At 39.7% G+C, this 24,085-nt stretch overlaps 1 protein-coding gene across 1 annotated transcript; it reads right to left on the bottom strand.

Annotated features, from left to right (window-relative positions):
* Nucleotides 1–31: 31 nt before the first annotated feature.
* BDH2 (3-hydroxybutyrate dehydrogenase 2) lies at nucleotides 32–20,979 on the bottom strand. The gene is made up of 10 exons (XM_050791928.1): nucleotides 20,858–20,979; nucleotides 17,274–17,365; nucleotides 16,318–16,396; nucleotides 13,880–13,976; nucleotides 12,597–12,705; nucleotides 7,856–7,916; nucleotides 6,724–6,837; nucleotides 3,411–3,469; nucleotides 2,623–2,715; nucleotides 32–311 (listed from the first exon to the last, which is right to left on the bottom strand). The coding sequence occupies exons 2-10, from the start codon at nucleotides 17,343–17,345 to the stop codon at nucleotides 258–260; spliced, it is 738 nt and encodes a 245-aa protein (XP_050647885.1). The 5' UTR covers nucleotides 17,346–17,365; nucleotides 20,858–20,979; the 3' UTR covers nucleotides 32–257.
* Nucleotides 20,980–24,085: the final 3,106 nt, after the last annotated feature.

Raw genomic sequence — 24,085 nt, 5'->3', positions numbered from 1 at the left:
TCGAGATTTATTTTAAAAACTATTCTCTTGCTATGAGTTCAATATTTTTATTTCTTTACAATGATTTCAGAAGAGATTACAAAGAGATTAATATACCTAAAGAATCAGACTCTTGCAAACAGTGACGTCATTAAAAAGGGCTGATTTTCATTAACATGTGATTAACAGGAAAGAGATGATTGGTGAGTTTTCTTCATAACCAGGTTCACTGTGGATAGGAAGGGCCTGCCTTCCTTCCCACCATGGAGATCCTAAAATCACAAGCTCCAGCCTCCATCAATGATGACAGGGTTACCAGTTACATAAGCAGACTGCAGTGATAAACACAAGGAGACAGAACAATTAACCAGGTTTGATACAGGCTGTATTTTCAAATTTTCCTATGACTAGGATAACTAAACAATTTACTCTTGTCCTAACAGGAAACCTCACTTAAACACTTAATTCAGGGAAATCCAAATTAACGTTTGGTTGATTGAGAACTGCTGAGTGTCTTGTGATCTGGAACTAAATGGCCTCTGGCTGGGGTCTAAGCACCTGTCACTGTTAGGTATTTGGTCTCAGAATCCCCGAATTAAGGAACGGTGATGTATAGCCATTCCCCAAATTAGGAAATAGACGAAAAGCACATTTTCATTTTGAAAGTCAGAACTATTCAAAACTAGCTAAGCTTTATGCCACTAATAAACTTTTGAACATAAGTGTATCAGTCATAAAATGGTCATATTAATGACCAGTTTAAAAAAAAAAGAAAGCATGTATTTAGTTGATCAATATAAGTGGATAATTCTAGGATCTGAAGCACACTAAATGTGTTTTTAAAATTTACATGAATAATAATAATAACTATAATCTATTAAGCTATAAAAATATTCTATATTAGTTTCAGATATCCAAATCTCTATAAAACCGAGGGATTTAAAAAATAATTACTGATTTATTCCCATAAATTTTTCATTTTCTAAATAAGGCTGAAGTGATCTTTTTGGTAGAAGTTTAAAAATCTTCTAACTTAAAATGGATAATAAAAACTCAAACAGTCTAAATTCATCTAAAGCCTGAAACAATGGAAGAGGATGTAAGGACATCATAATGAATAGATAAATTTTAAGAGTTCAATATATAAAAGCTGATCATATACAGTAGGTGAACTAGGGAGTTATTAGTCACTTTACCAAAGAAATACCTCCAACTCCCCCAAGTTCTCTTAAAAGGCAAGCTCTGTTACGCATATGAACTCCTCTGGAAACCTCTAAAAAGCCAAAGGTATTTTGTAGCACATTTCAAGCCAGAACACTTCCAAATATTTTGTAACCTAAGCTCTGGCTAACCAAGGGTAATTTAGCTTATCAGCAGTACCCAAATCAAATGAGCTCTTCTGAAGATATGGATTCAGAGAAATCACAAAGGCTCATGTGCTTCTCCTTTAAACATTTGTCTGTTAATCTCCCCAGCTATTAACAATTGTTGTTAATAATTGGGAGAAGTTCTGAGAAGAAACTGCACTGTTATGGAAACATTTCAATCCCTATGTTTGTCACATTCACCAACTATCTGGTGTGCACCAAGTTACTGGGAAGAGGAGTTATCAGTTGTTCCCTCCTCACTTCCACCTAGTCCCCTTTCCTTCCCCCTTCTCACACATTACAGTTCCTTGTTCACGTAGTATTCAGAGACATAAAACGGAGGAGGAGGTTCTTGTGTTTTATACCTTATAAACATCATTTTTGCTTTCATGTTAAGCCATTTAAAAGTATACAATAGCCATTAAGGAAAAAACTGTTAAACAGATGCAAAGTGGAAGAGATTAAATTAGGAATTTCCATACACAATAACAAGTAAAAATTTTAAAAATATGAATTTATTTTGAGATGGAGTCTCGCTGTGTTGCCCAGGCTGGAGTGCAGTGGCACAATCTCGGCTCACTGCAGTCTCCGCCTACCTGGTTCAAGCGATTCTCCTGCCTTAGCCTCCCGAGTAGCTGGCAGGCTGCCACCACACCCAGCTATTTTCTGTTTTCAGTAGAGACGGGGTTTCACCATATTGGCCAGGCTGGTCTCAAACTCTGGAACTCAGGTGATCCGCCTGCCTCGACCTCCCAAAGTGCTGGGATTACAGGCGTGAGCCACCATGCCCGGCCATAAGTAAGAATTAATAGAGAAAAAAGAGCCAGTGGAATTCTCCCAAACAAGTCACAAGTAAGACTAAAACACCACATGCCAATTCTGTGTCCACTGAACACAAATCTGCTTAATCTCCCCATTTCACTTAAAGCTCTTAAAATCCTAGAGGTTCATTTGTTTGACTTGAATTTAATCAGGGTTTCCCCAGTTATAATTTTTGAAAGGAACTGTCTCTCAGAAAATTGAGCACTTTAACATTTTTAGTCCTCCTTTTTGTTTGCTACAAGATTTTATGTAAAGCTGAATAAGGAAGAGTTAGTGGCTCAGATCAAAGTGGTTTTTCTTTGAGCAAATTAAATGAGAACTTATCCCTATCTTATAAATGTAGCATCTTAGCATATATATGCCATAAACTCTCTAAAATGATATTATTTTGATGAGCAAATTGTGGCCAAATGTGATTGAGGACAATGAACTCCTTGGGAAGAATAGCGCTTACTTCATCAGAAGCCAAATACACGCAGAGCATGGCTATTTCTTCTGCAGTTGCAAATCTTCCCGTCTTTTGTCTCTTCAGGAAATCATTCCGTGCCTGTGACCAGAGACCATACCAGACATCAGTGATGGGAGCAGCTATATCTGCTTACCTGCACCTTCTTCAAGGAGTTAAAGGCAAGAGAATCCACTGGCTTGCTGCCTTGATGAATAATCAGCTAGGGTTATGGTGATTCTTTCGCCAAAGTTAATTGTTTGTGTTATATTAAAACCCACAGATATTGTGACAGATCAGAAAGCTAATATTAAAGGATGAAGGCATTATTTTTTTTCATCTTCAAAAATTGTGGTAAAGTATACAGAATATAAAATTCACTATCTTAACCATTTTAAGTGTGTAGTAGTTCAATAGTGTTATGTACATGCACACTGTTGTGCCACCATCACCAGTGTCCATCTCCAGAACTCTTATTTTTATTATTATTTTTTTTTCTTAGAGACAGAGTCTTCTCTGTTGCCCAGGCTGGAGTGCAGTGTTGTGATCATACCTCACTGTTGTACCTCAAACTCCTGGGCTCAAGCGATCCCCCAACCTCAGCTTCCCAAGCAGAGCTCTTTTCATCTTACAAAATGGAACCTCTCTACTCATTAAGCATTAACTACTCATTTCCCTCCTTCCAAGCCCCTGGCAACTACCATTTCACTTTCTGTCTCTATGAATTTGTCTGCTATAGGGATGGAAGAGGGTATTTATTATCCAAAGGTTTAACACATTTTAAATGCTAGATATACCTCTTCAGGATTTCCTCTGGCTTGTATTCTTTCTTGTAGAGATGGGGTATCAACCGTTCCTAAATCAAAGGGGGATATTCAGCTTGGTTACTCACTTAAACTGAAAAAGAAATCGACAACTAAACTTCCTTTCCATATGATACAACAATCAGTGAGATTCTTCTCCTTGACTTAAAATGACAACTTTACATCTGCCTGCCTGAGGCCTCTTATTTAATAGGCTTATAACTTCTTCAATAACATTTCTATGATTTTAAAAACACAGACTATGATTCTTTGTGACACTATGTAGGGACACTGGATGAATCACCCAGCATTCTCAAGGACATATATTTTAGTCACATTGCATTTATATGATGCTTTATGGATTTTAAATACTTTTATATATATTATCTCAGCTAATCCTCACAATAAGCCTGAGATGTAGATAAAACTGTACAAGCACTTTGCCAGCTTAAGGAGCCAGTTTGCCTCAATGATCTCAAAACCATTCTTTGCTGTCAAGTTCACTGTGGGATCTTTGGGGACAATCCCATGGCTACCACAGTCCTTGCCAATTCAGGTGACACTAAATTTTTCTTAGCACCTTGCCTATTTTCATTGTTTAAAATTCCAACTTTTAACCACAGTTTCAAGTTTTTAATCAAAAATATAATTTAATATAATTTAAAGTTATTTTACTTTAAAAAAGAAAAATACGAACAACACTAACATTTTAAAATTCCACTTAGTTTATGGTCTCCTAGAGCAAGTTACCCAGACTTCTTTGTTAACTGACATAAACTGTACATTCTCTGTAGAAGGCCCTTTCCTCAGACTAAAGAGTACTCTGGCAAATAATGTGATCTTTCTGAGGTTGTAACAAATGGTTTTACAGTCATACTTCACCCTTAGATCATGTTCCTGAGAGAACCATAGATTTGATCTTTGTTCAGAAAACATTTCTTAATTTTAGCATCATTTGCTATTTTTTCTGATGAAGCAGGAAATCTTCAAAATCAGAAAGCCTGACTCCGTTTTGGAACCCCCTCTGTAGGCTGGTTATCTGTCTCTTGTCACATTTTACTATAAGTGGCCAGCACTTTCAAGACTCTGGGTAGAAATCACCTTGGCTAGATCACCCAGTTCATTAGTAACATCTTCTGCCTTCACACTACAGGCAACAGTGTTGATGTACTTTCTGAAACTGTATGACAAAGATCCTCTTTTATCTAATTTTCAATAATATTTTCCTCACTTACCTCAATAGCCTCCTTGAAGTCCACAGTTTAACCAACAGTGTGCACCTCAAGCTTTCACTAACAGTCTCTTCAGAATCCTTAGAGCTTTAACAGCTTTCTCCCTCTGAGGTAAATGAACAGCATGTCTTACATATGACTGGTACTAATGGCTATTAAATAAGAACTGCAGAGCAAGCCCATGCCTTTAGAGGATTCCAATGTCACTGGGTTCAGCTGTGTCCATGGCACAGACATACTATGCCAGGGTCTACACAAGTCTGGCTGGAGATTTGTGACTACACAACCATCAGCAGCATCTCAGACATACTCAGTCCTCCTCAAGTTTTCTTCTGTGATTGGTTCACTGAGTCACAGCTAGTTCCTTGTTCCAAAGAGTTTGATAACATATTTTCCAATCTTCTGATAAGTCCAGTGGCTGAAACAACCACATTTTCCAAATCATTTTACCATTTATTCCACTGGGTAAATGGCACCAAGAAGAGCTAGACTCAAGTATCACCAGGATGTACATCAAAACCCAGTGAAATGATCTCTCATGTATTCTTCTTTTTCTTAGCATTACCTATGTTTACATTTCTGTTCCAAGAAAAATAAAACAGAACATCTCAATCGCTGAAATTCTGTAGCTTGGGGGATGTTTAGTTTTCCCTCTTTAAGTCAATGTGTTTCAACTGAAGATTCAATCAGAATCTCCTGTGGGACTTTCTAAACACCACAATTCTCTCCATGAACTCCTTCCCTAAATTCTGGCATGCCCTTCAGGTTTGAAAGGTTCCCAGGTCATATTGAAATGTTTCCCTTTCACACACCATCCCCCATATCAATTGTGCACTACTGAGGGAAACCTTGATCCTGGATATGCAATAATTTCTTTTTAAAGAATATTATAATCCTTATTAGATACCTTATGTTCCTTTTAGATTGGTAGAACCGGGTAAAAGTATGTATCAATTTAATAAACACATCTATGGTTATTGTGAAAATGAGACACACCCATGGTTATTAAGAAAAGGAAAGTTCTACGGCCGGGCGCGGTGGCTCAAGCCTGTAATCCCAGCACTTTGGGAGGCTGAGACGGGCGGATCACGAGGTCAGGAGATCGAGACCATCCTGGCTAACACGGTGAAACCCCGTCTCTACTAAAAAATACAAAAAACTAGCCGGGCGAGGTGGCGGGTGCCTGTAGTCCCAGCTACTCGGGAGGCTGAGGCAGGAGAATGGCGTAAACCCGGGAGGCGGAGCTTGCAGTGAGCTGAGATCCGGCCACTGCACTCCAGCCTGGGCGACAGAGCGAGACTCCGTCTCAAAAAAAAAAAAAAAAAAAAAAAAAAAAGAAAAGGAAAGTTCTGCTTTTCTTCTTTCCTCTGTGTGAGGGATTGGCATACCTTTCTTGGTAAAGAGGCAGATAAAAAATATTTATAACTTTGAGAGTCATTTTATCTGTTGTAATTGTTATACTAAACCTGGCCTTTGTAGCATGAAAACAGCCATAGGCAATAACATAAGCAAATTGGGTGTGGAAGTGTTTCAGTAAAACTTTGCTTACAAAACAGGTGGTGACCCAGATGTGGCCTATAGGCCATGGTTTGCTGGCCCCCTTTTTATAGCATAAAGGAAGATGAATGCCTCCTTTTTATTTATAGGCCACCTCAGTGGTTGAAATGATTTTAGTGGATCCTTGTGTTTTGGACGACTCCCCTTACTTTTTCCCTGCTGTCCTGTGAGTGTGGTCTATTTTCATCTTTCCCTTGACATCTTTCCCCTGAAAAGGTCAACCCTGGTCTGCTTCCCAACAGCAAGCCTGGCCAACTATGTCTCTTAGCCACTTGCTTCTGAATTGTCCAACACATTTAAGCCTTTTGCATCTGTGGCTCGTTCCCAGTGGCTTAGGATCTCCGTCTCAACTTACAACTGTACTGTTATCTTAATAAGCCCAGCCCTCACCCCCTCTCTCTGAACTTTTTCCCAGAATACAATATAACATGTGGCAAATAAACTTTTATAGATATCTTTCACGGTGGCAAACACAGTGTCAGAGGGCCAAGTTCATAACCCTGCAGTGCCTTACTCACCTGGGCACACACAGTTGCACCTGATGCCCTGCTGGATGAAATCTGCAGCCACAGATTTTGTGAGGCCAATCACAGCTGCCTTGGTTGTGCTGTACACACATCTGTTCACAACTCCTGAGGGTGGAAGAAAGGTTCAACAATTGAAGGAATAAAAAGTGTATTTTCCTTTAGAAAGGTAGCACAAATAAGTTTTCCCAGTAGCCATTTTCATGCTTTCTCCCACATTCCTCCCCTTTTAAAAAGATTGATATCAGATTTTTTTCCTTTAATAGAGTCAGTTTCTGGATCTAAGGAAATAGTATCAGTATAGGCACAACTTAATTGAGACTTAATTGAAATTCTGAACTTATTTAACATTGGTAGTCTTAGTTTCTCACCATCAGTTGCCGTAACTCTTAGGCAGATTCCCAAAGAAAATAAAGATTAATAACAAAACAAAACAGTAAAACAGGAGGCCTAGGCACTTCTTTACATTCCTCTCTTGTGTATGTTGAATATGTGTATCCTTGCAAAGAGAAGAAATGTTATCTCAGCAGTAACTATTTCATTTTAAACTCACAGATCCAACTATGTCAGATTGTGACATAATCCACATTTTGCACTGCTGCCCTTGTCCTTCAACTTGACTTCTCGCTGATGGCTCAGATCAACTGTCTTTGTGAAGCATTCCACAAACTCACAGGCAGTTATTTCCCTGTATTTTGACAGTGCTTTGTCCAAACCTCTGTTATATATCATCACACTGGAGAAGATGATGTTTGCTGCCTTGCTCCTAGTTTTGGACTGTGAATTCTTTTAGGGGCAGAGCACATACCGGTGCTCAATACACTATTTTCAATTAATTAAATGTTAAATGGTTCTTTCTCCCAGTTTGATGTTCATTTCCATATCCCTTAGAAAGAATAAAAGGGAGGGCAAAAAACCCCCCACATTTTAATTTAATTTTGCCACTGGCTCACATCTAGAGCAAAAGATCTGTGGTTAAGGAACTTAATACCAATTTTGAAAAAAGCACTTTTGAAATTATTTCAGTACTTGAAATTATGATCTCTGCTATGCCTGTTCCCAAACGCAGAGCTTTTAATGATGTATATGTATGAGCATCGCAGTCCTCAGAGGGAGACAGACCCACCTTTGATGCTGGAAGCCACAGAAGACATGTTGATAATATTGCCAGATTTCTGAGCAAGCATCTGCCGAAACAAAACAAATACAAAAAAAAAAAAAAAAAAAAATTCACTTCATGTGCTAAAATACTACCTTTTAAAAAGATTTGCATTTTCTTAGGGTTTGCAGAATGAATTTAATTACTGTATTAGCTAGTCACATTAAGCAGTATTAAGCAGTCTTAACAGTGAACCCAAAACACCTCATCAACTATTGCTGGGAAATGATGGCAATGTGACCGCACTCACTGGCATTTCCCAGGGGGATTACCACCTTCCCACGGTACAAGAATGTCAGCAAGACTACGAATGAATGCTGACTTAAATGAAACGCAAATAAATGTTGTTATTGTGTGTTACTGATGTTGGGAAACTTACTCCATTCAACACATATTTTTTTAATACCTACTGAGGCCAGGTATTGTGCTAGGTCTAGGAGATTACTGCCTACAGGAGGCAACCAGTCTGGTTAGTGGTTGACATAATCCACATCCAGCAACAGCAGAGACCTCCACAGAGATCTAACAGCAGGGTGAGGGCAGAAAGGGAGCAGTTGAGGCTGGGCGACACTCAGAGGGGACCTCCTGAGGAGGAAGGATACAGGCTGAATTTTGAACACTAGAGTATTAATCAGAAAAATAGAAGAAAAGGATGTTTTGAGGAGTGGGTACACAGGTATAAAGGTTCCATCGGGAACTGGGAGGAGGGGCTGGGTCTGGCTGGAATGCAGGGTATAGAAGTAATGATGCTGCAGAGGTCAACAAGGGCTGAATTTAGAACCTGGGTTTTACCCTGAAGGCAATGTAGTGACATTGAAGGGTTTAAAGCAGAGGAGGAGTGGCATGTTCAGACTTGGGGATTACAAGGATTACTCTGGTGCCCAGAGACTAGTGGAAGCTGATGCAGGGTTCAGGAAAGAGTGATAAAGGTGAAGCTGCAGAAATGTCTATGGGTAGCTGAGGAGGAGAGGGCTGAGGCAGGATGGGCAGGACTTGGTAGATGGTTGCTGCAGGGAGGGCGGGCCTCACCAATTTAGGGCAATGTTTCCTAAGAACACTTTCTTCAGACTTCCCCCACTAAAGTGTGAATTTATTAAGATAAGGGTCTTTGGCTGTTTTGTCCTCCTAGACAGTGCACACAGTAGGCAGTCAATAAATGTGGATGAATCAGAACCTCCTGAGGTGCTAGTTTAAAACACAGATTGCTGGGCCCTGTCCTTTACCTGAATAAATATATAATAAAGAAAACTGTTATAAATTTAAAAATGTTTTCAAACTTTACTAATTATAACATGTACGTAGAAGTCTCAATAGGCAGTGTAAAGGGCCAGAGAAAAAAATTGACTTCTGTTGGGATGAATTTCTTGAGCAGCTTTTAGAAAAAGAGGTGTAGGAAAGGGGAAAGTGAATGATTGAATGGATCCAGGATCGGTGTGGCCAAGATGATTGATTCCTTAGGATATTCTTCTGACTTTGTTCTGAGATTTAGCTTCTAATTACCCCTAAAAACAGAATCTAAAGTAATCCCAAGGCACTTTGCTGAATGGACTAAGTGGATTCAAGGAGGGGCTGATTGTAACCCAACCAAGTTAAAGAAGACAGCAGGGGAAATAATAATGTTTAATTCAATTGTGTGTTTTACATAATAAAGAGGACCATAATGAAATGGGGTTCTCATAAAAAGTGTCAAAAATGTTGGTCAAGTGCAATGATGTTGAAAAGTAAGCCTTAAAATTGTTCTTCCTTATCCAATTTAGCAAATAGCATTCCCTATTAAAAATACATATAGAATATATATACTCCAATTTAATACATAAAGATGGGTCATTAAGTAAGTCAATTTCTAGTCCTCTCTAGAAATGCAATATTATCTCAGGCAAAACCTTAGAATAAAGCCATCTAAGAGATGTTACTGCTGTCCCCTAACACTTGTACTATCCATTCAACCAAATTCAACCCAGGTCCCTCTGCTGCTTCTAGAGCCCATAGTCGGTGCCTGTTCCAATGCTGCCTTCCCAGTCCAGGTCAGGAGCTGTTGTCATAGTGTCAGGCTCTCCCTGGCTCCCCATGCAATAGCACTCTCTGGCAGGCATGACTATAAAGTGAAGTGTCTGGTACATAATGCTGCTATCTAGGATTGATCTCTCAGAAGCTAAGGTAGGAGGTAGAAATACCCGCTTAAGAGTCCATGGAGCTGTATCTAGTTAGTCTTACTCTGACCCAGCCCTTCCATCTCCACTGGCCAGAGCTCAGCCCCTAACCCTAGTGAAACCTGGCCACTTGGGTCTCCAGTGGTTCCTGCTGGACTAACAACCTTGATTCATTTATTTATTTGACAGATGTTTGCTGAGCACCTCTATATGCTAAAAACTCTTCTAAGATACAGTGGCGGGGCCGGGGAGGGGGGGCGGGCAGGAAGCAAGCAAACAAACTAACCCAAATAACAAAGATATCCCCAAATCTTTGCCCTAATGGATCTTCTCTTCTGGTGGAGCTTGGATTCTGCATTGACCTCTTCTTAAAGTATTTTCAACTTGTTCTCTGCCTTTTGACTGATCTTCCAGTCTTGGAATGCTTTCCTGTGTATCTATCCATGAACAAAAATTTCCTATGAGTGTTCCTATGTTCTGACCAACTGACCTTCCAGATCTGCCTAGACTCCAAACCTCGGCTTCCCCTGGAAAGTTCTAACCTGGGATATGTGCGTCATAGTTAATGATACAGAGGATCCTAGATAATTATGGCTGGGAGTGATTGTGTAATCTATCATCCTTATTTTTTAGCTAAAAGAAATATGTACTGGGAGGTTACAAGTGCCATCTCTATGGCACATGGCCAATTAGGGGCAGGGCGCAGACTGCACCTAAGGACTTCTGATGACAGAGTCCAAGACCAGGATTCAATTTTGTCAGGGTCACTTTAAACAAGTGGCACTAGAACCTTCTAATACCACATCCCTGCCATTAACATCTCTTGGGATTTTTTTTTTTAAACAAATATGTGTTTTTTGCTCATATGGATCATTGTTAAGATGTTGTAAATCACAAGCAAACTCACTAGTTTGCAAGTTAATGTTTGTATATTTTAAAAATTAACACAAGTTTACATTTCAGCTCCACTGTACTCCACACCTACTTCCTTTACTAAAATTTGTAAAGCAGTTTAGAGCCTGGTTTTGGAAATGAGTCTCATATATGTGCAATAGTCTTAACCACAATGACCTAAGCTTTCCTCCTATACCATAGACTCTGCTCTACCCCTGTAACCTATGCAAAGGATCTGTCTTCAAAAATACGTTTGTGTTCCAAATAATATAGATTCTCATAAACTCCAAAGAGGCTGAAAAAGCAACTTACATTTAAAAAAACAATTTGTTATAAAAATTTGCTAGTTCAACATTCTGTGGACCCACCCAAAAATCTCTTCTAGGCACTAAACAAGTAGATTTTTCAAAGTTCCTTCATTACTAAGTCAGTTTCTCCAATTTTCCTGTTAATGCTCATCTGGAATCTTCTTGACATTAGGTTGAATATTCAGAGTAGAATATCAGCCCTGCTGTGCCATTAACAAAGCTCTTCTCCTGCCCTGACATGGACAGGACATTGAATCCAGCTGGGATGGAAGGGAAAAGTGGTTCTTCTGCATTTCACTAGGTTCAATTTATAACCTTGGGTTGAGCTGGCTGTGTACCCAGTCTACCCCTTTCATTGTCTCAGCCTGTGCTGTCTGCTACCACTGGTTTATAAGTTCATTTGAAGTCAGGGACGTATGTTGCTCATATTTATACTCCCCTAGAGCACCTTATATAGTGATTTATACCAAGAGGCGCTTAATGCTAGTTTATAAAATAAAATTTAAAACATTGATGCATTGTGTGAAGGCTTGAGAATTCAAGGGAAGCAGGCCCAGGAGGAACGTTCTCTTGAGCACACACTTTCTCTCACCTGCCCAGTACCACTGTGGTTCAGATCAAAACAAGAGCGAAGGGAGAAGTTTCAGGGTAGAGAAAAGCAATGGGGTACATCCATCTTGAGAGTGTGAGCCTAAACTGAAATTCATGAAGGGGCTCAATGTCCAGGCTTCAAATCTTGGTTCTAACCATGTGCTAGTTGGGTGACCTTGAGCAAGTTGCCTAAACTCTCAGTTTCATCTTCCGAACAATGGATGAGATAATAGTACCTACCTCATAGGGTTATTCCAGTCTTGTGTGCCTCCCTGCTGTTACCTCTGCCTGGAATCCTCTCTCAAGCTACTTGAATGATCAACTCTCTCACTTCTTTTGGACTGCTATGACAGTTTCACCTTCGCAGTGGAGTCCAGAGAGGCATTGATATCCTAGCTTCTTTCTCTTCATTATACTTAAAACCACGCCACATATTCTATGTCTATTTGATTACTGATTGTCCCATCTCACCCCCAATAATGGAACCTGCCTTATCGAAGGCACTTTGTTTAGTTCACTTGTGTGTCTTCTGTGCCTAGAATGGAGCCTGGTTTGTGGAAAGTACTTAATAAATATTCCTTGAGTGGATAAGCTGGAAGGTTAAATAGATTAATTTATGTAAAATGCCTTGATATCAATGTTCAATGCATGTTAATCATTATGTTAGTTATTATCGCTCTTCAGCACATGTGGGAATCCCCTCTGTGTGCCCAGTACGGAGACCTAATGTGGTGCTTATCCTGGTGGTGGTGGTGGTGGTCTTACTTTAGGAAGGAATGCCTTGATCATCAGGTACATGCTGCGCACATTGAGATTCATCGAGAAGTCCCAGTCTTTCTCCTCACAATCCAGGACTGTTCCATGATGGACAAAACTAGAAGAGTGATTAAACAATGGAGGAATAACTGCCATTAAAATTTTTCTATTCCATTTGCTGATTATTTCTATTGTCACTTAGTGACTTAGACCACTGTCTCTTTCCTTTATCAAGACTAAACAATTCAAACATAGTATCACTTAGTATATTACATTAGTAAGAATTCTAACAACTTAAGCTAGAAATGTCATCTGAAAACAAGATCCTTTTCGTTTTCCAAACAAAAGTACGGTCACTGAACATAAGAAGCTTTATGCTAATTGTGCTGGAAACATCAATGCCATTAAAAGCAAACAACAAATAAAGGAGAACAGGGCTGGGCATGGTAGCACACACCTGCAGCCTCAGCTACTTTGAAGGCTGAGGCAGGAGGACCACTTGAGCCCAGGAGTTCTAGGGTGCAGTGAGCTATGATCATTCCACTGCCCTCCAGCCTGGGGAATCCAGACAAACCCTGTCTCCAAAACAAAACAAAACAAACCCCCCCCCCCCCCGCAAAAAAAAAAAAAAAAAGAGAGAGAGAGAGAAAAAAAAAAAAAAACCATCTGCCCTATTTGCCTATTTGATTCCTATTTCAAGAGCAACAGTGCCCTCAGGTGGCACAGATTTAGAATTCGCAAGGGAAATCAAAATTGCAAGGAAAACAAGTGTCTCAACATCTCGGAACAGCAACGTGATATTGCTAGTGTTCTAACATATTGAGAGAGGTTAGTTTGTTGTAAGAGAGATGTTAAGGCAGAACAAAACAAACCCTTAAAGTAGCCTTCACTGTTTTTCAAGTTACATTTTCTGACGGAAGCTTCCTAAACATTGGAACCCTTGCTGATTTGGTCCTCTGGACCCAAATTATGTAATTAATTATAAAATATTGTTGGCTGTGACTTCCATGTACCAAAGTTCTGCCAGTTCAATCAGAATGTCAGTTTCATGACAGCAGGAACAACAGGATGTATTTCTACATCCCCTACATGGCTGAAAATTTAATAGATGCTTAAAAACTAACTTTGGTAACTATTTTTTCATGTTTCTGGGTGTATTCTTATATGAATACACTCTTATATGAGGATGGAAGACTATATATGAATGATTTTGCCATATTGTCAAAATTCTTTGAATGAAAGTCATAGAAAACTTTCTGTAAGGAAAGTGAAATTAAAAAGTTAGACATTACCCAGCAACATTAAAGAGAACATCAACTCTCTCAACTTCATTGGCAAACTGATCAATTTGTTTCTTCTTTGTGACATCAAGGACACGAGTTTGAATGCCTGAAAAATAAAACAAGAGGCACTATTCCTAAAAGTATTTAGCCTCGAAGTTTAGCTCTTTTGAAGTGTGAAGTGTGAAGATTGCAATATCTATCCAGCTAGGCTTCATAGATTGCTGACCTTCTTACTAGGGTCTTAAGAATCTTCAGAGTCTCATTAGTAAACATGAAGTCCCATCTGGACTCCTCCAATAACCCATCCATCCCTCTTCCTTCCTCTCTGTCCATTTTCCAAGTTGAATAATAATGGTCCTTTCTGAGTAAAGGCTTTATAGTAAAGTATGACTGGTGTATATTAGATATTTCTCAGTAAGCCAGCAGTAATAACTGAAAGTGGGGTCATTTGAGCCTATCCTTCCCTTGCCAGAGACTGGGTTGCTGGTACCTATACAGTAATGCAGAATTTTGTCTGAGTGAGGGGTGGGGAAGAGAAAGGGTTCTGGAATAAGAGACTGTTTCTATTTGTGAGCTTCCCCTTTATGTCATTTCCATTATTTATTAGAAATGACTCTGTTATTCAAAGGTATCCAGTCAAATACATGTGTTTCTGGACTAAACTGCAAGGAGAAGAAATGACGGGGTCAAAAGAAGGGATGACACACTTGAAGGCTAGACATGAGAGATCTGGCATGGCTGGAGCCTGAGAGATACACACTCTGCTAGCTACTGAGAAACTCCGAAGAGTGTCTAACGAAAGCAGCAGTCATCATTATAAATATATACACATATTATTTATAATGTGCATAATATATTATAATATGTAGTAATATAATTTATAATATATACAATGTGTTAATATGTATATGTATAATATGTAATATATGTATAATATGTATATATAATATATAATTATTTATAATTTGTATTATATTTTATAATTTATAATATATATAATAAATAATATGTATATGGTTTATTTTATTTTGGGGGAATATAGAAAGAAAAGATTAATAAAGAAAGGGAAGATGGAAATTTTGTTTCAGAAACACTTCCTTATCTCTGTGCTTTCCCAGTGCAGCGGCTTTACTTTGACTTGTTGGGATTATAATTCAACATATTCCAATTCAATTAACTAATTCAGGGAACTAATTGCTGTTTGATTATGTAACCTGTTGTATTTTGCTGGAAGGGTTAACTTTCAAACAGGTTCTCTGTTCTGATGTCTTTGGGCAAGTAAAGTGTAATTAAAATCCCTTGATGTTGGAGTTTGGCTCAGTGGGGTGAAGAAGTGGTGGTGCACACCTAATAATCTGGGGAATCTCTTAGGGTTTCTCATGATGATGTGTGATTTTAGGGCTGAGCTGTCTCCAGTACCATAGCTACCAGCCACATGTGGCTACTGAGCACTTGAAATGCAGCCAGTCTGAAATGAAAGGTGCTGCAAGTATAAAATACACATGGATTTTAAAGATTTAGTATGAAAATATTGAGATGTTGGTCGAAGGGTACACTCTTGCAGTTATAAGACTTAATGTACAGTACAGTGACTATAGTTATTAAGAATGTATTGTATACTCGAAATTTGCTAAGAGGGTAGATCCTACGTATTCTCAGCACACACACACACAGAGGTAACTAAATGAGGTAATGGCTATGTTAATTAGCTTGACTGTAATAATCATTTCACAAGGTATTTTACAACATATGTGAAAACATGTTGAACATCTTGAATATATGCAATTTTTATTTCTCAATTATACCTCAAAGAAGAGAAAATTAAGAGAAAAGCTGCAAAGAAGAGAAAACTAATGATTGAAGTTTGTAAGAAACTTCTAATAATTTAAATAAAAAATTTAGTACGAAAAAATTAAAATGTTCCATTAATTTTTTAACTTGAGTGCATGTTGAGATTATATTTTAGATATATTGGATAAAATAAAATATAGTATTAAATTAATTTTCACTTGTTTCTTTTTACTTTTTTAATGTGGATACTAGAAAATTTAAAATTACACATGCGGCTCACATCATGTTGCTATTGGACAGGGCTATCCTAGAGAAGGAGGACACAGAAGTGAAAAGCTTCATCAAAAGTTAACCTAACAACTAGTAAATTTTCACAATTTTCACATGTAAGTTTGTAATTAGGAACTGAATCCCTCAATGTGTTGGCTAAATAAAGGATTTTTAAAGTGTTCATCCTCAAATTTTTTTATGCATGTAAGTACACAGATTTTTGTCTGTAGGTTCACAAAATATAGATTTCATATCAGAGTGTGAAAATCTAAAAAGCAGGGCAGTGGAGCTCAGTAGCTAAGGAATTTTCTTTCAACATGTGAGTGCCATGCTTTATAATACCTTGCAGACACTGAATCCCAAGTTCAAGCTGCTGAGTTGCTTACCCGGGTACTTTTCCAGTTCCTGAAGTTTGGACTCATTAATGTCTGTGGCTATGACTTTGGCACCTTCTCTTGCAAAAGCCTAGTAGACACAAAGTACAAATACATCCTTTGTTACTTGAATAAACTGTGCTCGTGAATGGAACATCATGTGGTCTTTTTCTCCTTTATCTTATTTTCATTGTTCTTTTCCCTATAAGATAGCTAGAATTTCAAACTATCTAGTCTTACCCCTTCTCCATTGTTATTATTTTTATCATTAATTAGAACAATGTGACATACATTGTGCCTGTCATCTGACTTAGTTCCTTTAAGTAGTATCAAACAAAATAATGTTTTTTAAAAAATGACAGCTGTTTTTAATACTCTCAAAATACTGATCTTCTATAATGAGACTATATCATTTCTGTGTCTGAGTTACTAAACTCCAGATAATAAGATAAGAATTGGTTGTTTCAACACTTTTCCTACCAAGAGTATGATAGTGCTTTCATAAATGTCAAACGATACCCTGCCGTTATACTTAAGGTACAATATTAGCTCAAGAGGGGTACATAATGTAACAGAAATTGATATAAATCAGGAGACAAAGGTAACCTGTCTTATAACTCTGGAGTCACATATCTAAACTGACACAATTTCAGAAAGCTGTGTAACCCTGTTGGCTGTCTGTAGCAAATTTATTATGATGCAGAGAAACTGAAGTAGAGAAATTTCTCAGAGTCAATGGTTATCAGTGATGTCATGTACTAAACATGAGGTATTCATTCCTTTATCTGCCTGGGGTCAAGAGTAGGGAACTATTTATTTATTTGTTTATTTTTATAACTTAAGACAACATAAGCACAAAAGTAAAACAAAAAAGCAGAGCAGAAGTAAACAACCATAGCATCAGTCCACATAATTCAGTATGTCAAGAGTTAGTAGGCAAACAACAAAGATAGTAACTTATAACTTACTAAGGCAGCTGCTTGGCCAATCCCCTGAGCAGCGGCTGTCAGGATGATGACTTTCCCATCAAGTCGACCCATAATGGAACCTGTGGTTTAATCTAAAGACATGTGTGTTTAATGGGTTATACTGTAGAACATGGTCTTGAGCCAGCAGTAACATCTAGAATGAATAGTTCAGTGTGCTCTTTTAAGAATAATTTAGTGAGCTCCTTCAGGAACTTGAAGACAGCACCTCTGTGCAAGTAGTCCCATCATCTGAATTCTCCCAGAATGTTTCCTCTACATACCTAGCTTTGTATATGAAACGCATATAGCATAACCCACTGAAGTGATGACTGGTGACAGACATTGGCCTTTTTTTTTTTTTTTTTTTTAAGATAGAGTTTCGCTCTTGTCACCCAGGCTGGAGTGTAATGGCGTGATCTCGGCTCACTGCAACCTCTGCCTCTCAGGTTCAAGCAAATCTCCTGCCTCAGCCTCCCAAGTAGCTGGGATTACAGATGCCTGCCACCATGCCCAGCCAATTTCTGTATTTTTGGTAGAGACGGTGTTCCACCATGTTGGTCAGACTGGTGTCAAACTCCTGACCTCAGGTGATCCACACACCTCGGCCTTCAAGAGTGCTGGGATTCCAGGTGTGAGCCACCGTGCCCAGCCCAGACATTGCACTTTAACCTACCTCACCCTTCCTTTAGTACCTGGAGAGGACAGCCTTTGGTGCTGACATTATTCACTACCACCGTCATTCTCTCCATGACCCCTGCACACATTACTATGGCATTATTTGTGTCCTGACTACTCAGGGCTGCTTTTTGATTTCTCTTCCATAAACTTTTGTTGAAGTTTGCACTATCAATTGCTTATGGTTTTTTCTTGTCTCTTGAAAAGATTTCATAGTTGGTCTCAGATATTCATTGAACAAAAAGGATGGAAAAATCAAATCACATCCAATTCTCCCATTTTACAGATAAGGAAACTGCTGAAACCTGCCCAATGTCGTAGAGCCAGTCAATGGGAAAGCCAGAACTAAGACTTCCTGACTCTTTTGCTATGGGAACAGTCCAGCCCACAATGCTGCTGATCCTCTTACAAAGTTTAAGCTTGCAGTAGTAACACATTAACAGGCATAATCAGTAATTTCTAAAAGATTGAGAAACACTGACACAGGGGCTTATATGCATGAGATATTTTGCCAGTGCTTGGATTGTAGATCACAAGGGGAGAGAAAGAGCTAGTGGTGAGGCTGGGGGTGGAGAAGAGTCAAATGACCATCAAAAGAGGCTGTCTTCAAGGACACAAGCTCAGACTCTTGCTGGGCTCTGTCATTAATGTGTGCCTCTGACCTCATATGAACTCACAAAGTGGCTGCTTTGTCCAAGGCATCATATCCACATTTCAGGCAAAAAGGGAGGAACAAAAGTCAAAAGGCTTTCAGAGAGGCCTCACCTTTCTACTTAAGAAGGAAACCTTCTTAGAAATTCCCACCTGCAGTTCATTCGCCAGATCCATGCTACTTGGCCACTCCTAGCTGCAAAGAGGTTGAGAAGTTGGGACTTTTGTTTCCAGCTTTGATAAAGTGAAGAATAGGGGAAAGTGAGTTGGATGGTGTTGATGAACCAACTTACAGTACATGCACAACTAGCCTACACAATCACTCTGCTCCATTATCTGCCTGATTTTGTACAGGTTGATAGCCTTGCCTGGAGGGCTTCTATTATCTAGTCCATTCTCTTTGAACTTATCACAGTTCTCTCTTTAGCCAAACTTTTTTTTTCTGTTTTTCTTTCTTAATACCCAATATGCTCTTCCACTTCAAACCTCCACACTTGGTCCAGTGTCCACATGGTGAAGGGCAAGTTACTCCTATAGGCAACAGCCACTGAAGGATTTATAGAAAGGGTGTGACATGATCAGATTTGTATTTTGGAAGGATTGCTGTGGAGAACATACCTGGGCAGGAGCATGGGGTGCCATTAGGAAGCTTCTAGGCATCTAGGGGGGCACTGGTGAAATAGCAGGCTGGAGAAAATAGCAGGGATGGAGAGATAGGTGGATTGCAGAAGTGTTTCAGAGATAAGAGATAGGCAGGGCCTGATCACCAATGGGGCTAATTTCAAAGAAATGTGACTTGCCCAGTGTTTTACAGCTATGAATTCAAACCTAGGCCTTCTTGTTGCAGGTCCAAGGGAAGGTCTCATGGAATTGTCTCACGGTACTCAAAGCCCTGAGGGCCTCTCTAAATCCTCACTGTGGCACCATGAGCCTGTGCCTTGCAGACTGCTGACCCCCGAAAGTAATGGACAATGAGGCGCAGCTGCTGCTGCATCTCTGCACTTGTGCTTAGGCCACCTTCTTGGGGCCGTTACAAGGCAGTGCCTGAGCATGCATGCTTACTAAGGCAGACCCATTTCTGGGAGACATAGAGCTCCTCCCCAATGGATGACTGGCTGGAGAAGCTCCTTACTACCTTGCTGAAGTTCTCTTAGACTGCACAGCTGTCTGGGATGCTTCCACTCAACCTGGCTTCCTTCTCTTCCTCCCTCGCAGGTGGACTTGCATCGAGGTCTGATAGCTCTCACAGCCTTACCTAGTTCTCTCCTCATTCTCTCTCACACCAGCATTTCCCCTAATAAAATCCATGCATATTTAATTCTATCTTGGAGTCTGCTTTTGGAGGAGCAGACTAACACAGTTATGTAAGAACTGGCTCCAGGGATCAGCTTACAGCTCACTGACTTCCTCTGAGTTTGTCCACATTTTTTAGGCGATGGGGAAGCTGGGCTTTAACAGTGCCTGACCTACTTTGATGAAATGAATTTTTGCTTTTTTTCTTCTTACACAAAAGAGAAACTTTCGCTTTCAACATGGAATGATATACTTCAGAAAGATATACTTTATCTTTACCCTCCTTGAATTCTAAGCATGGTGTATAAAAAACTATTTTACAACACTGTCATTAGTGATATTGGGTATATGGCCCTGTAAAACCTCCAGTCAAAGGTTTTGCTAGGAATCTTTGACACCTTAAGAAGCATTTCCAGAACCATTGCCGAAGCACAGAGCAGCCTTTCTACGCACTCTGAAAACCTCCTCTTAGCTGGCCTTCCTGTCTTTCTGGGACCAGATTTTGGGGTCAAAGCCTTAACATTTAATAAACTGTAATCTCAAACTAAAACAGATTTATTTGAGAAAACGAGTGCAAACATGGCCTGAAATGGTAAATCAAGGCATCTCTCAATATATCCAAAGTGAAAACCATACACGTTGGCTTCCTTAGTCCAAAAGTTGGAATCAAAATGTTGATTTTTGATTAGCAGAGACACAAACAGCATATTCAGGAAGTCATTGTTTTCAAGAGCCAGGAAGAAAAATGTTCACTTAGGATACCGTAAGAATCCTTTTTTCTTGGGCTACTTTATAAAACATACATACGACAGAGTTTCAGGCTCGTTAAAAACCCATCTTTACACTGATCCAACTGCTCAGATTAATTTTGAAATAGGCAACGTGCAGAACAAAACAACATCTAAAAATTAAACCTCCCCTGTTTCCTTTCTAAAGTTTCATTTCAAAAGTATTAGAAATCTTACTTTAAGCAGCGAGGTGATGGCGTTCTCCAGAACCCGGTGGGAGCAACAAGCTTGAGACCTTTGTAAAGAAGAAAGTCAAGCGCTTAATAAAGCATGCTGGGATTTGTAGTTTCCCTGCTTTCAGAGCGTAGTGGCTCCATCCGTGCACTTTATAAATGTGTGTGCTGCCATCTAGTGGAGTTCAGGTAGAACTGTAAATTCCAAGTAGAAGGTGAAAAGTGGAAAAGCACTTTACTTAGGATGTGGATATCATTTCCTTCACTTCAGCCTCTCCACTTCTGTGTTTTGTTTATGCCTACGATGTGCGGTGCCAGGGTAGACAAGATTGGCTGAGCTGGAAACTGTGTGTGGAAGATAGCAGAGCAACAAAATAGAGGGACTCCAGGTCACTGAAAATCCTGGAGCCTTCTTGGCACTTGGCCTGGACTGCTTTAAGGGAGAGAAATAAAAAAAAAATTCCTTTGTGTTTAAGATACAGTTGTGATTTTTATTTTTTTCATGCTCAGACTATTCTAACACTAATGCACATTTAGTGGCAGAATGCCAGGAGCCTTACTACACTGGGAATGGGGTCGGGGAGAACGTGAAATTTGGATGACAGGGTGGAGGCTTAAAAGGGAACATGTTGAGTTAACAGCAAAAAACCCCAGTTTGGCTGAAGAGAACAGAGATATAAGGCCAAAAAGAAAGGACTAGATCTCATGAGCCCTCTAGGTTAGGATAGCAACATGTGCTTTATCTGTAGTGCCACTGAGCAGAGTGATTGTGTAGGCTACTTGTGTATATACTGTATAAATTGGTTTCCTCAGCACCCATCCAACTCACTTCCCTCCTTTTCAACTTGTCAAAGTTGGAAAACAAAAGTCTCGACTTCATAGCCTTGTTTGCCGCTAAGGGTGGCCAAGCAGTATAGATCTAGCCAATGAAATGCAGGTGGGAATTTCTGAGGAGGGCTTCCTTCTTAAATAGAAAAGTAAGCCCTTCTGAAAGGCTTTTAGCTTTTGCTCCTCCCTTTCTTTTTGCCTGGAATGAAGATAGGATGCGTGGGACAGAGCAGCCTTTTAGTGAGTTCGTCTGAGGTCAGAGGCACACATTAATGACAGGGCCCAGCAAGAGAAGGAGCCTGTGTCCTCCTTGACAGCCTCAAGGCAACAACTCCTCTGGACTTCTTATGTGAGGACAATAAACTTTAGACTAGTGTTTTTCAGGTTTTTTGTTACATGGAGCTAAGTGATTTCTAACAGTCACAGTGGATAAGAACAAAGACCGTGGCGTCAGAAAGACTAGAGCAAGTTCCATATCTTTCTCTCACTAGCTGAGTGAGTAAATCACTTAAATCTCTGAACCTCTCATGTTTCTCATCTGTAAAATGAAGGTAAAATAGCACGTACCTCAGGGATGTGGTGAGGAGGAACGACTAAGCCTATGAATCCATCAGCACAATGTTTGCCACACAGGTACTTAATACATGTTAGTGATTATTATGATGAATACATTTTTGGAGAAATTTAATTATAATGGATGGTAAAAGTTGCCCTTTTTAGTTCTTTAACAAACTGGACTTTCTGCATGTGTCCATGCAAGGTCTTTGGTAAAATTGTCCCTCCTTGTTCCTTGTTTCAGCAACTTCTAACGCTGGCTCTAACAATCTGTAATCACATCGAGCTTTGTTCCTGCTTTACTAATAATGCCCTTTGACTCTTGAGGCTTTTGGAACAGACTATTCATGAGTTTGAGAGTTCTCTAATCAAAGCCAACTCCAATGCTTTTCTTTTTTTTGAGACGGAGTCTCGCTCTGTCGCCCAGGCTGGAGGGCAGTGGCGTGATCTCCACTCACTGCAAGCTCCGCCTCCCGCGTTCACGCCATTCTCCTGCCTCAGCCTCCCGTGTGGCTGGGACTACAGGCGCCCGCCACCGTGCCCGGCTAATTTTTGTATTTTTAGTAGAGACGGGGTTTCACCGTGTTAGCCAGGATGGTCTCGATCCCCTGACCTCGTGATCCGCCCGTCTCGGCCTCCCAAAGTGCTGGGATTACAGGCGTGAGCCACTGCCCCCGGCTAACGCTTGTTGATGTAGCTTTCTTCAGCCTCCCTCTGTAATCTTCAGCAATAATGCTTACTTGGTGATAACAGCCTAAGTCACATGGTATTGCACATACTTGCTTACCCATTTGTATTGTCAGCAGACTAAATTTCTTCAAGGGTGGGGACTGTATATTTTACTCCTTTACATTGTGATTAGGTCGTATTAAAAGAATATTAGTTTCTTGTTTTCTTATCTACAATATGAGTTCCACATTGGTAGTGCCTTTCAGTGCCTAAAACAGTAATTGGCAGAGAGTAGATGCTCATTAAATATTTGCTGAGTGAATGGCAGTTTCTTAATAAGTTTCCTGAGTATAATTCTGCCAGGCTCTCAAGTCAATGTTTGTGATAGTTAATTTTAGGTGTCAACTTGACTGGATTTACAGATCCCCAGAGAGCTGGTAAGCATTATTTCTGGGACATCCGTGAGTGTTTCTGGAAGAGATCGGCATTGGAATCAGTGAACTGGGTAAGGATCTTCACCCGATGTGGGCAGGCACTATCCAATTGGCTGCGGGCCCAGATAAAACACAAAGGCAGAGAAAAGGTGAATTCTCTGTCTTCCAGAACTGGGACATCCATCTTCTCCTGCCCTTGGATACCTGAACTCCAACCAGATTCTCAGGCCTTCTGACTTGGATTGAGCCACACTCCTAGTTTCCCTGGCTCTCCAGCTTGCAGACAGCCTATGGTGGGACTTCTTAGCCTCCCCAGTTGTGTAAGCCAATTCCTCTAATAAACATCCTCTCTCTCTCTCTCTCTCTAAATATATATATATATATATATATATATATATATATATATATTCCTCAACCTTCAATGGGGTTACATCCCAAAATCCCATTGTAAATTGAAAATACCGTCAGTTGAAAAATGTATTTAATATACCTAATTCACTGAACATAGAGCTTAGCCAAGCCTACTTAAATGTGCTCAGAACCCTTGTTAGCCTACAGTTAATACAAAGCCTATTTTATAACAAGGTGTTGACTGACTCTTGGTATTTATTGAACAGAGTACACTGAACAGTGACAGTTGTTTACTCGTGATCCCATGGCTGACTGAGAGCTGTGTCGTGACGCCACTGCCCATGATCACAGCAGAGTATTGCTATCTTGTGAAGAGATCAGAATTCAAAGTAAAC

The sequence above is a fragment of the Macaca thibetana genome, chromosome 5, assembly GCF_024542745.1.
Source record: "Macaca thibetana thibetana isolate TM-01 chromosome 5, ASM2454274v1, whole genome shotgun sequence".
Taxonomy (NCBI): domain Eukaryota; kingdom Metazoa; phylum Chordata; class Mammalia; order Primates; family Cercopithecidae; genus Macaca; species Macaca thibetana.
This window is presented reverse-complemented; position numbering and strand designations above follow the sequence as displayed.

Bases quoted from the DNA above. Each gene is read 5' to 3' on its own strand.
- BDH2 (XM_050791928.1), bottom strand. From the start codon at position 17,345: ATGGGTCGACTTGATGGGAAAGTCATCATCCTGACAGCCGCTGCTCAG. The intron at 13,977-16,317 runs GTAAGCAACTCA...TTTATTTTTCAG, and splicing joins GGAACTGGAAAAGTACCCGG to GCATTCAAACTCGTGTCCTT. The intron at 7,917-12,596 runs GTAAGACCACCA...TTGTTTCGGCAG, and splicing joins TCAAGGCATTCCTTCCTAAA to ATGCTTGCTCAGAAATCTGG.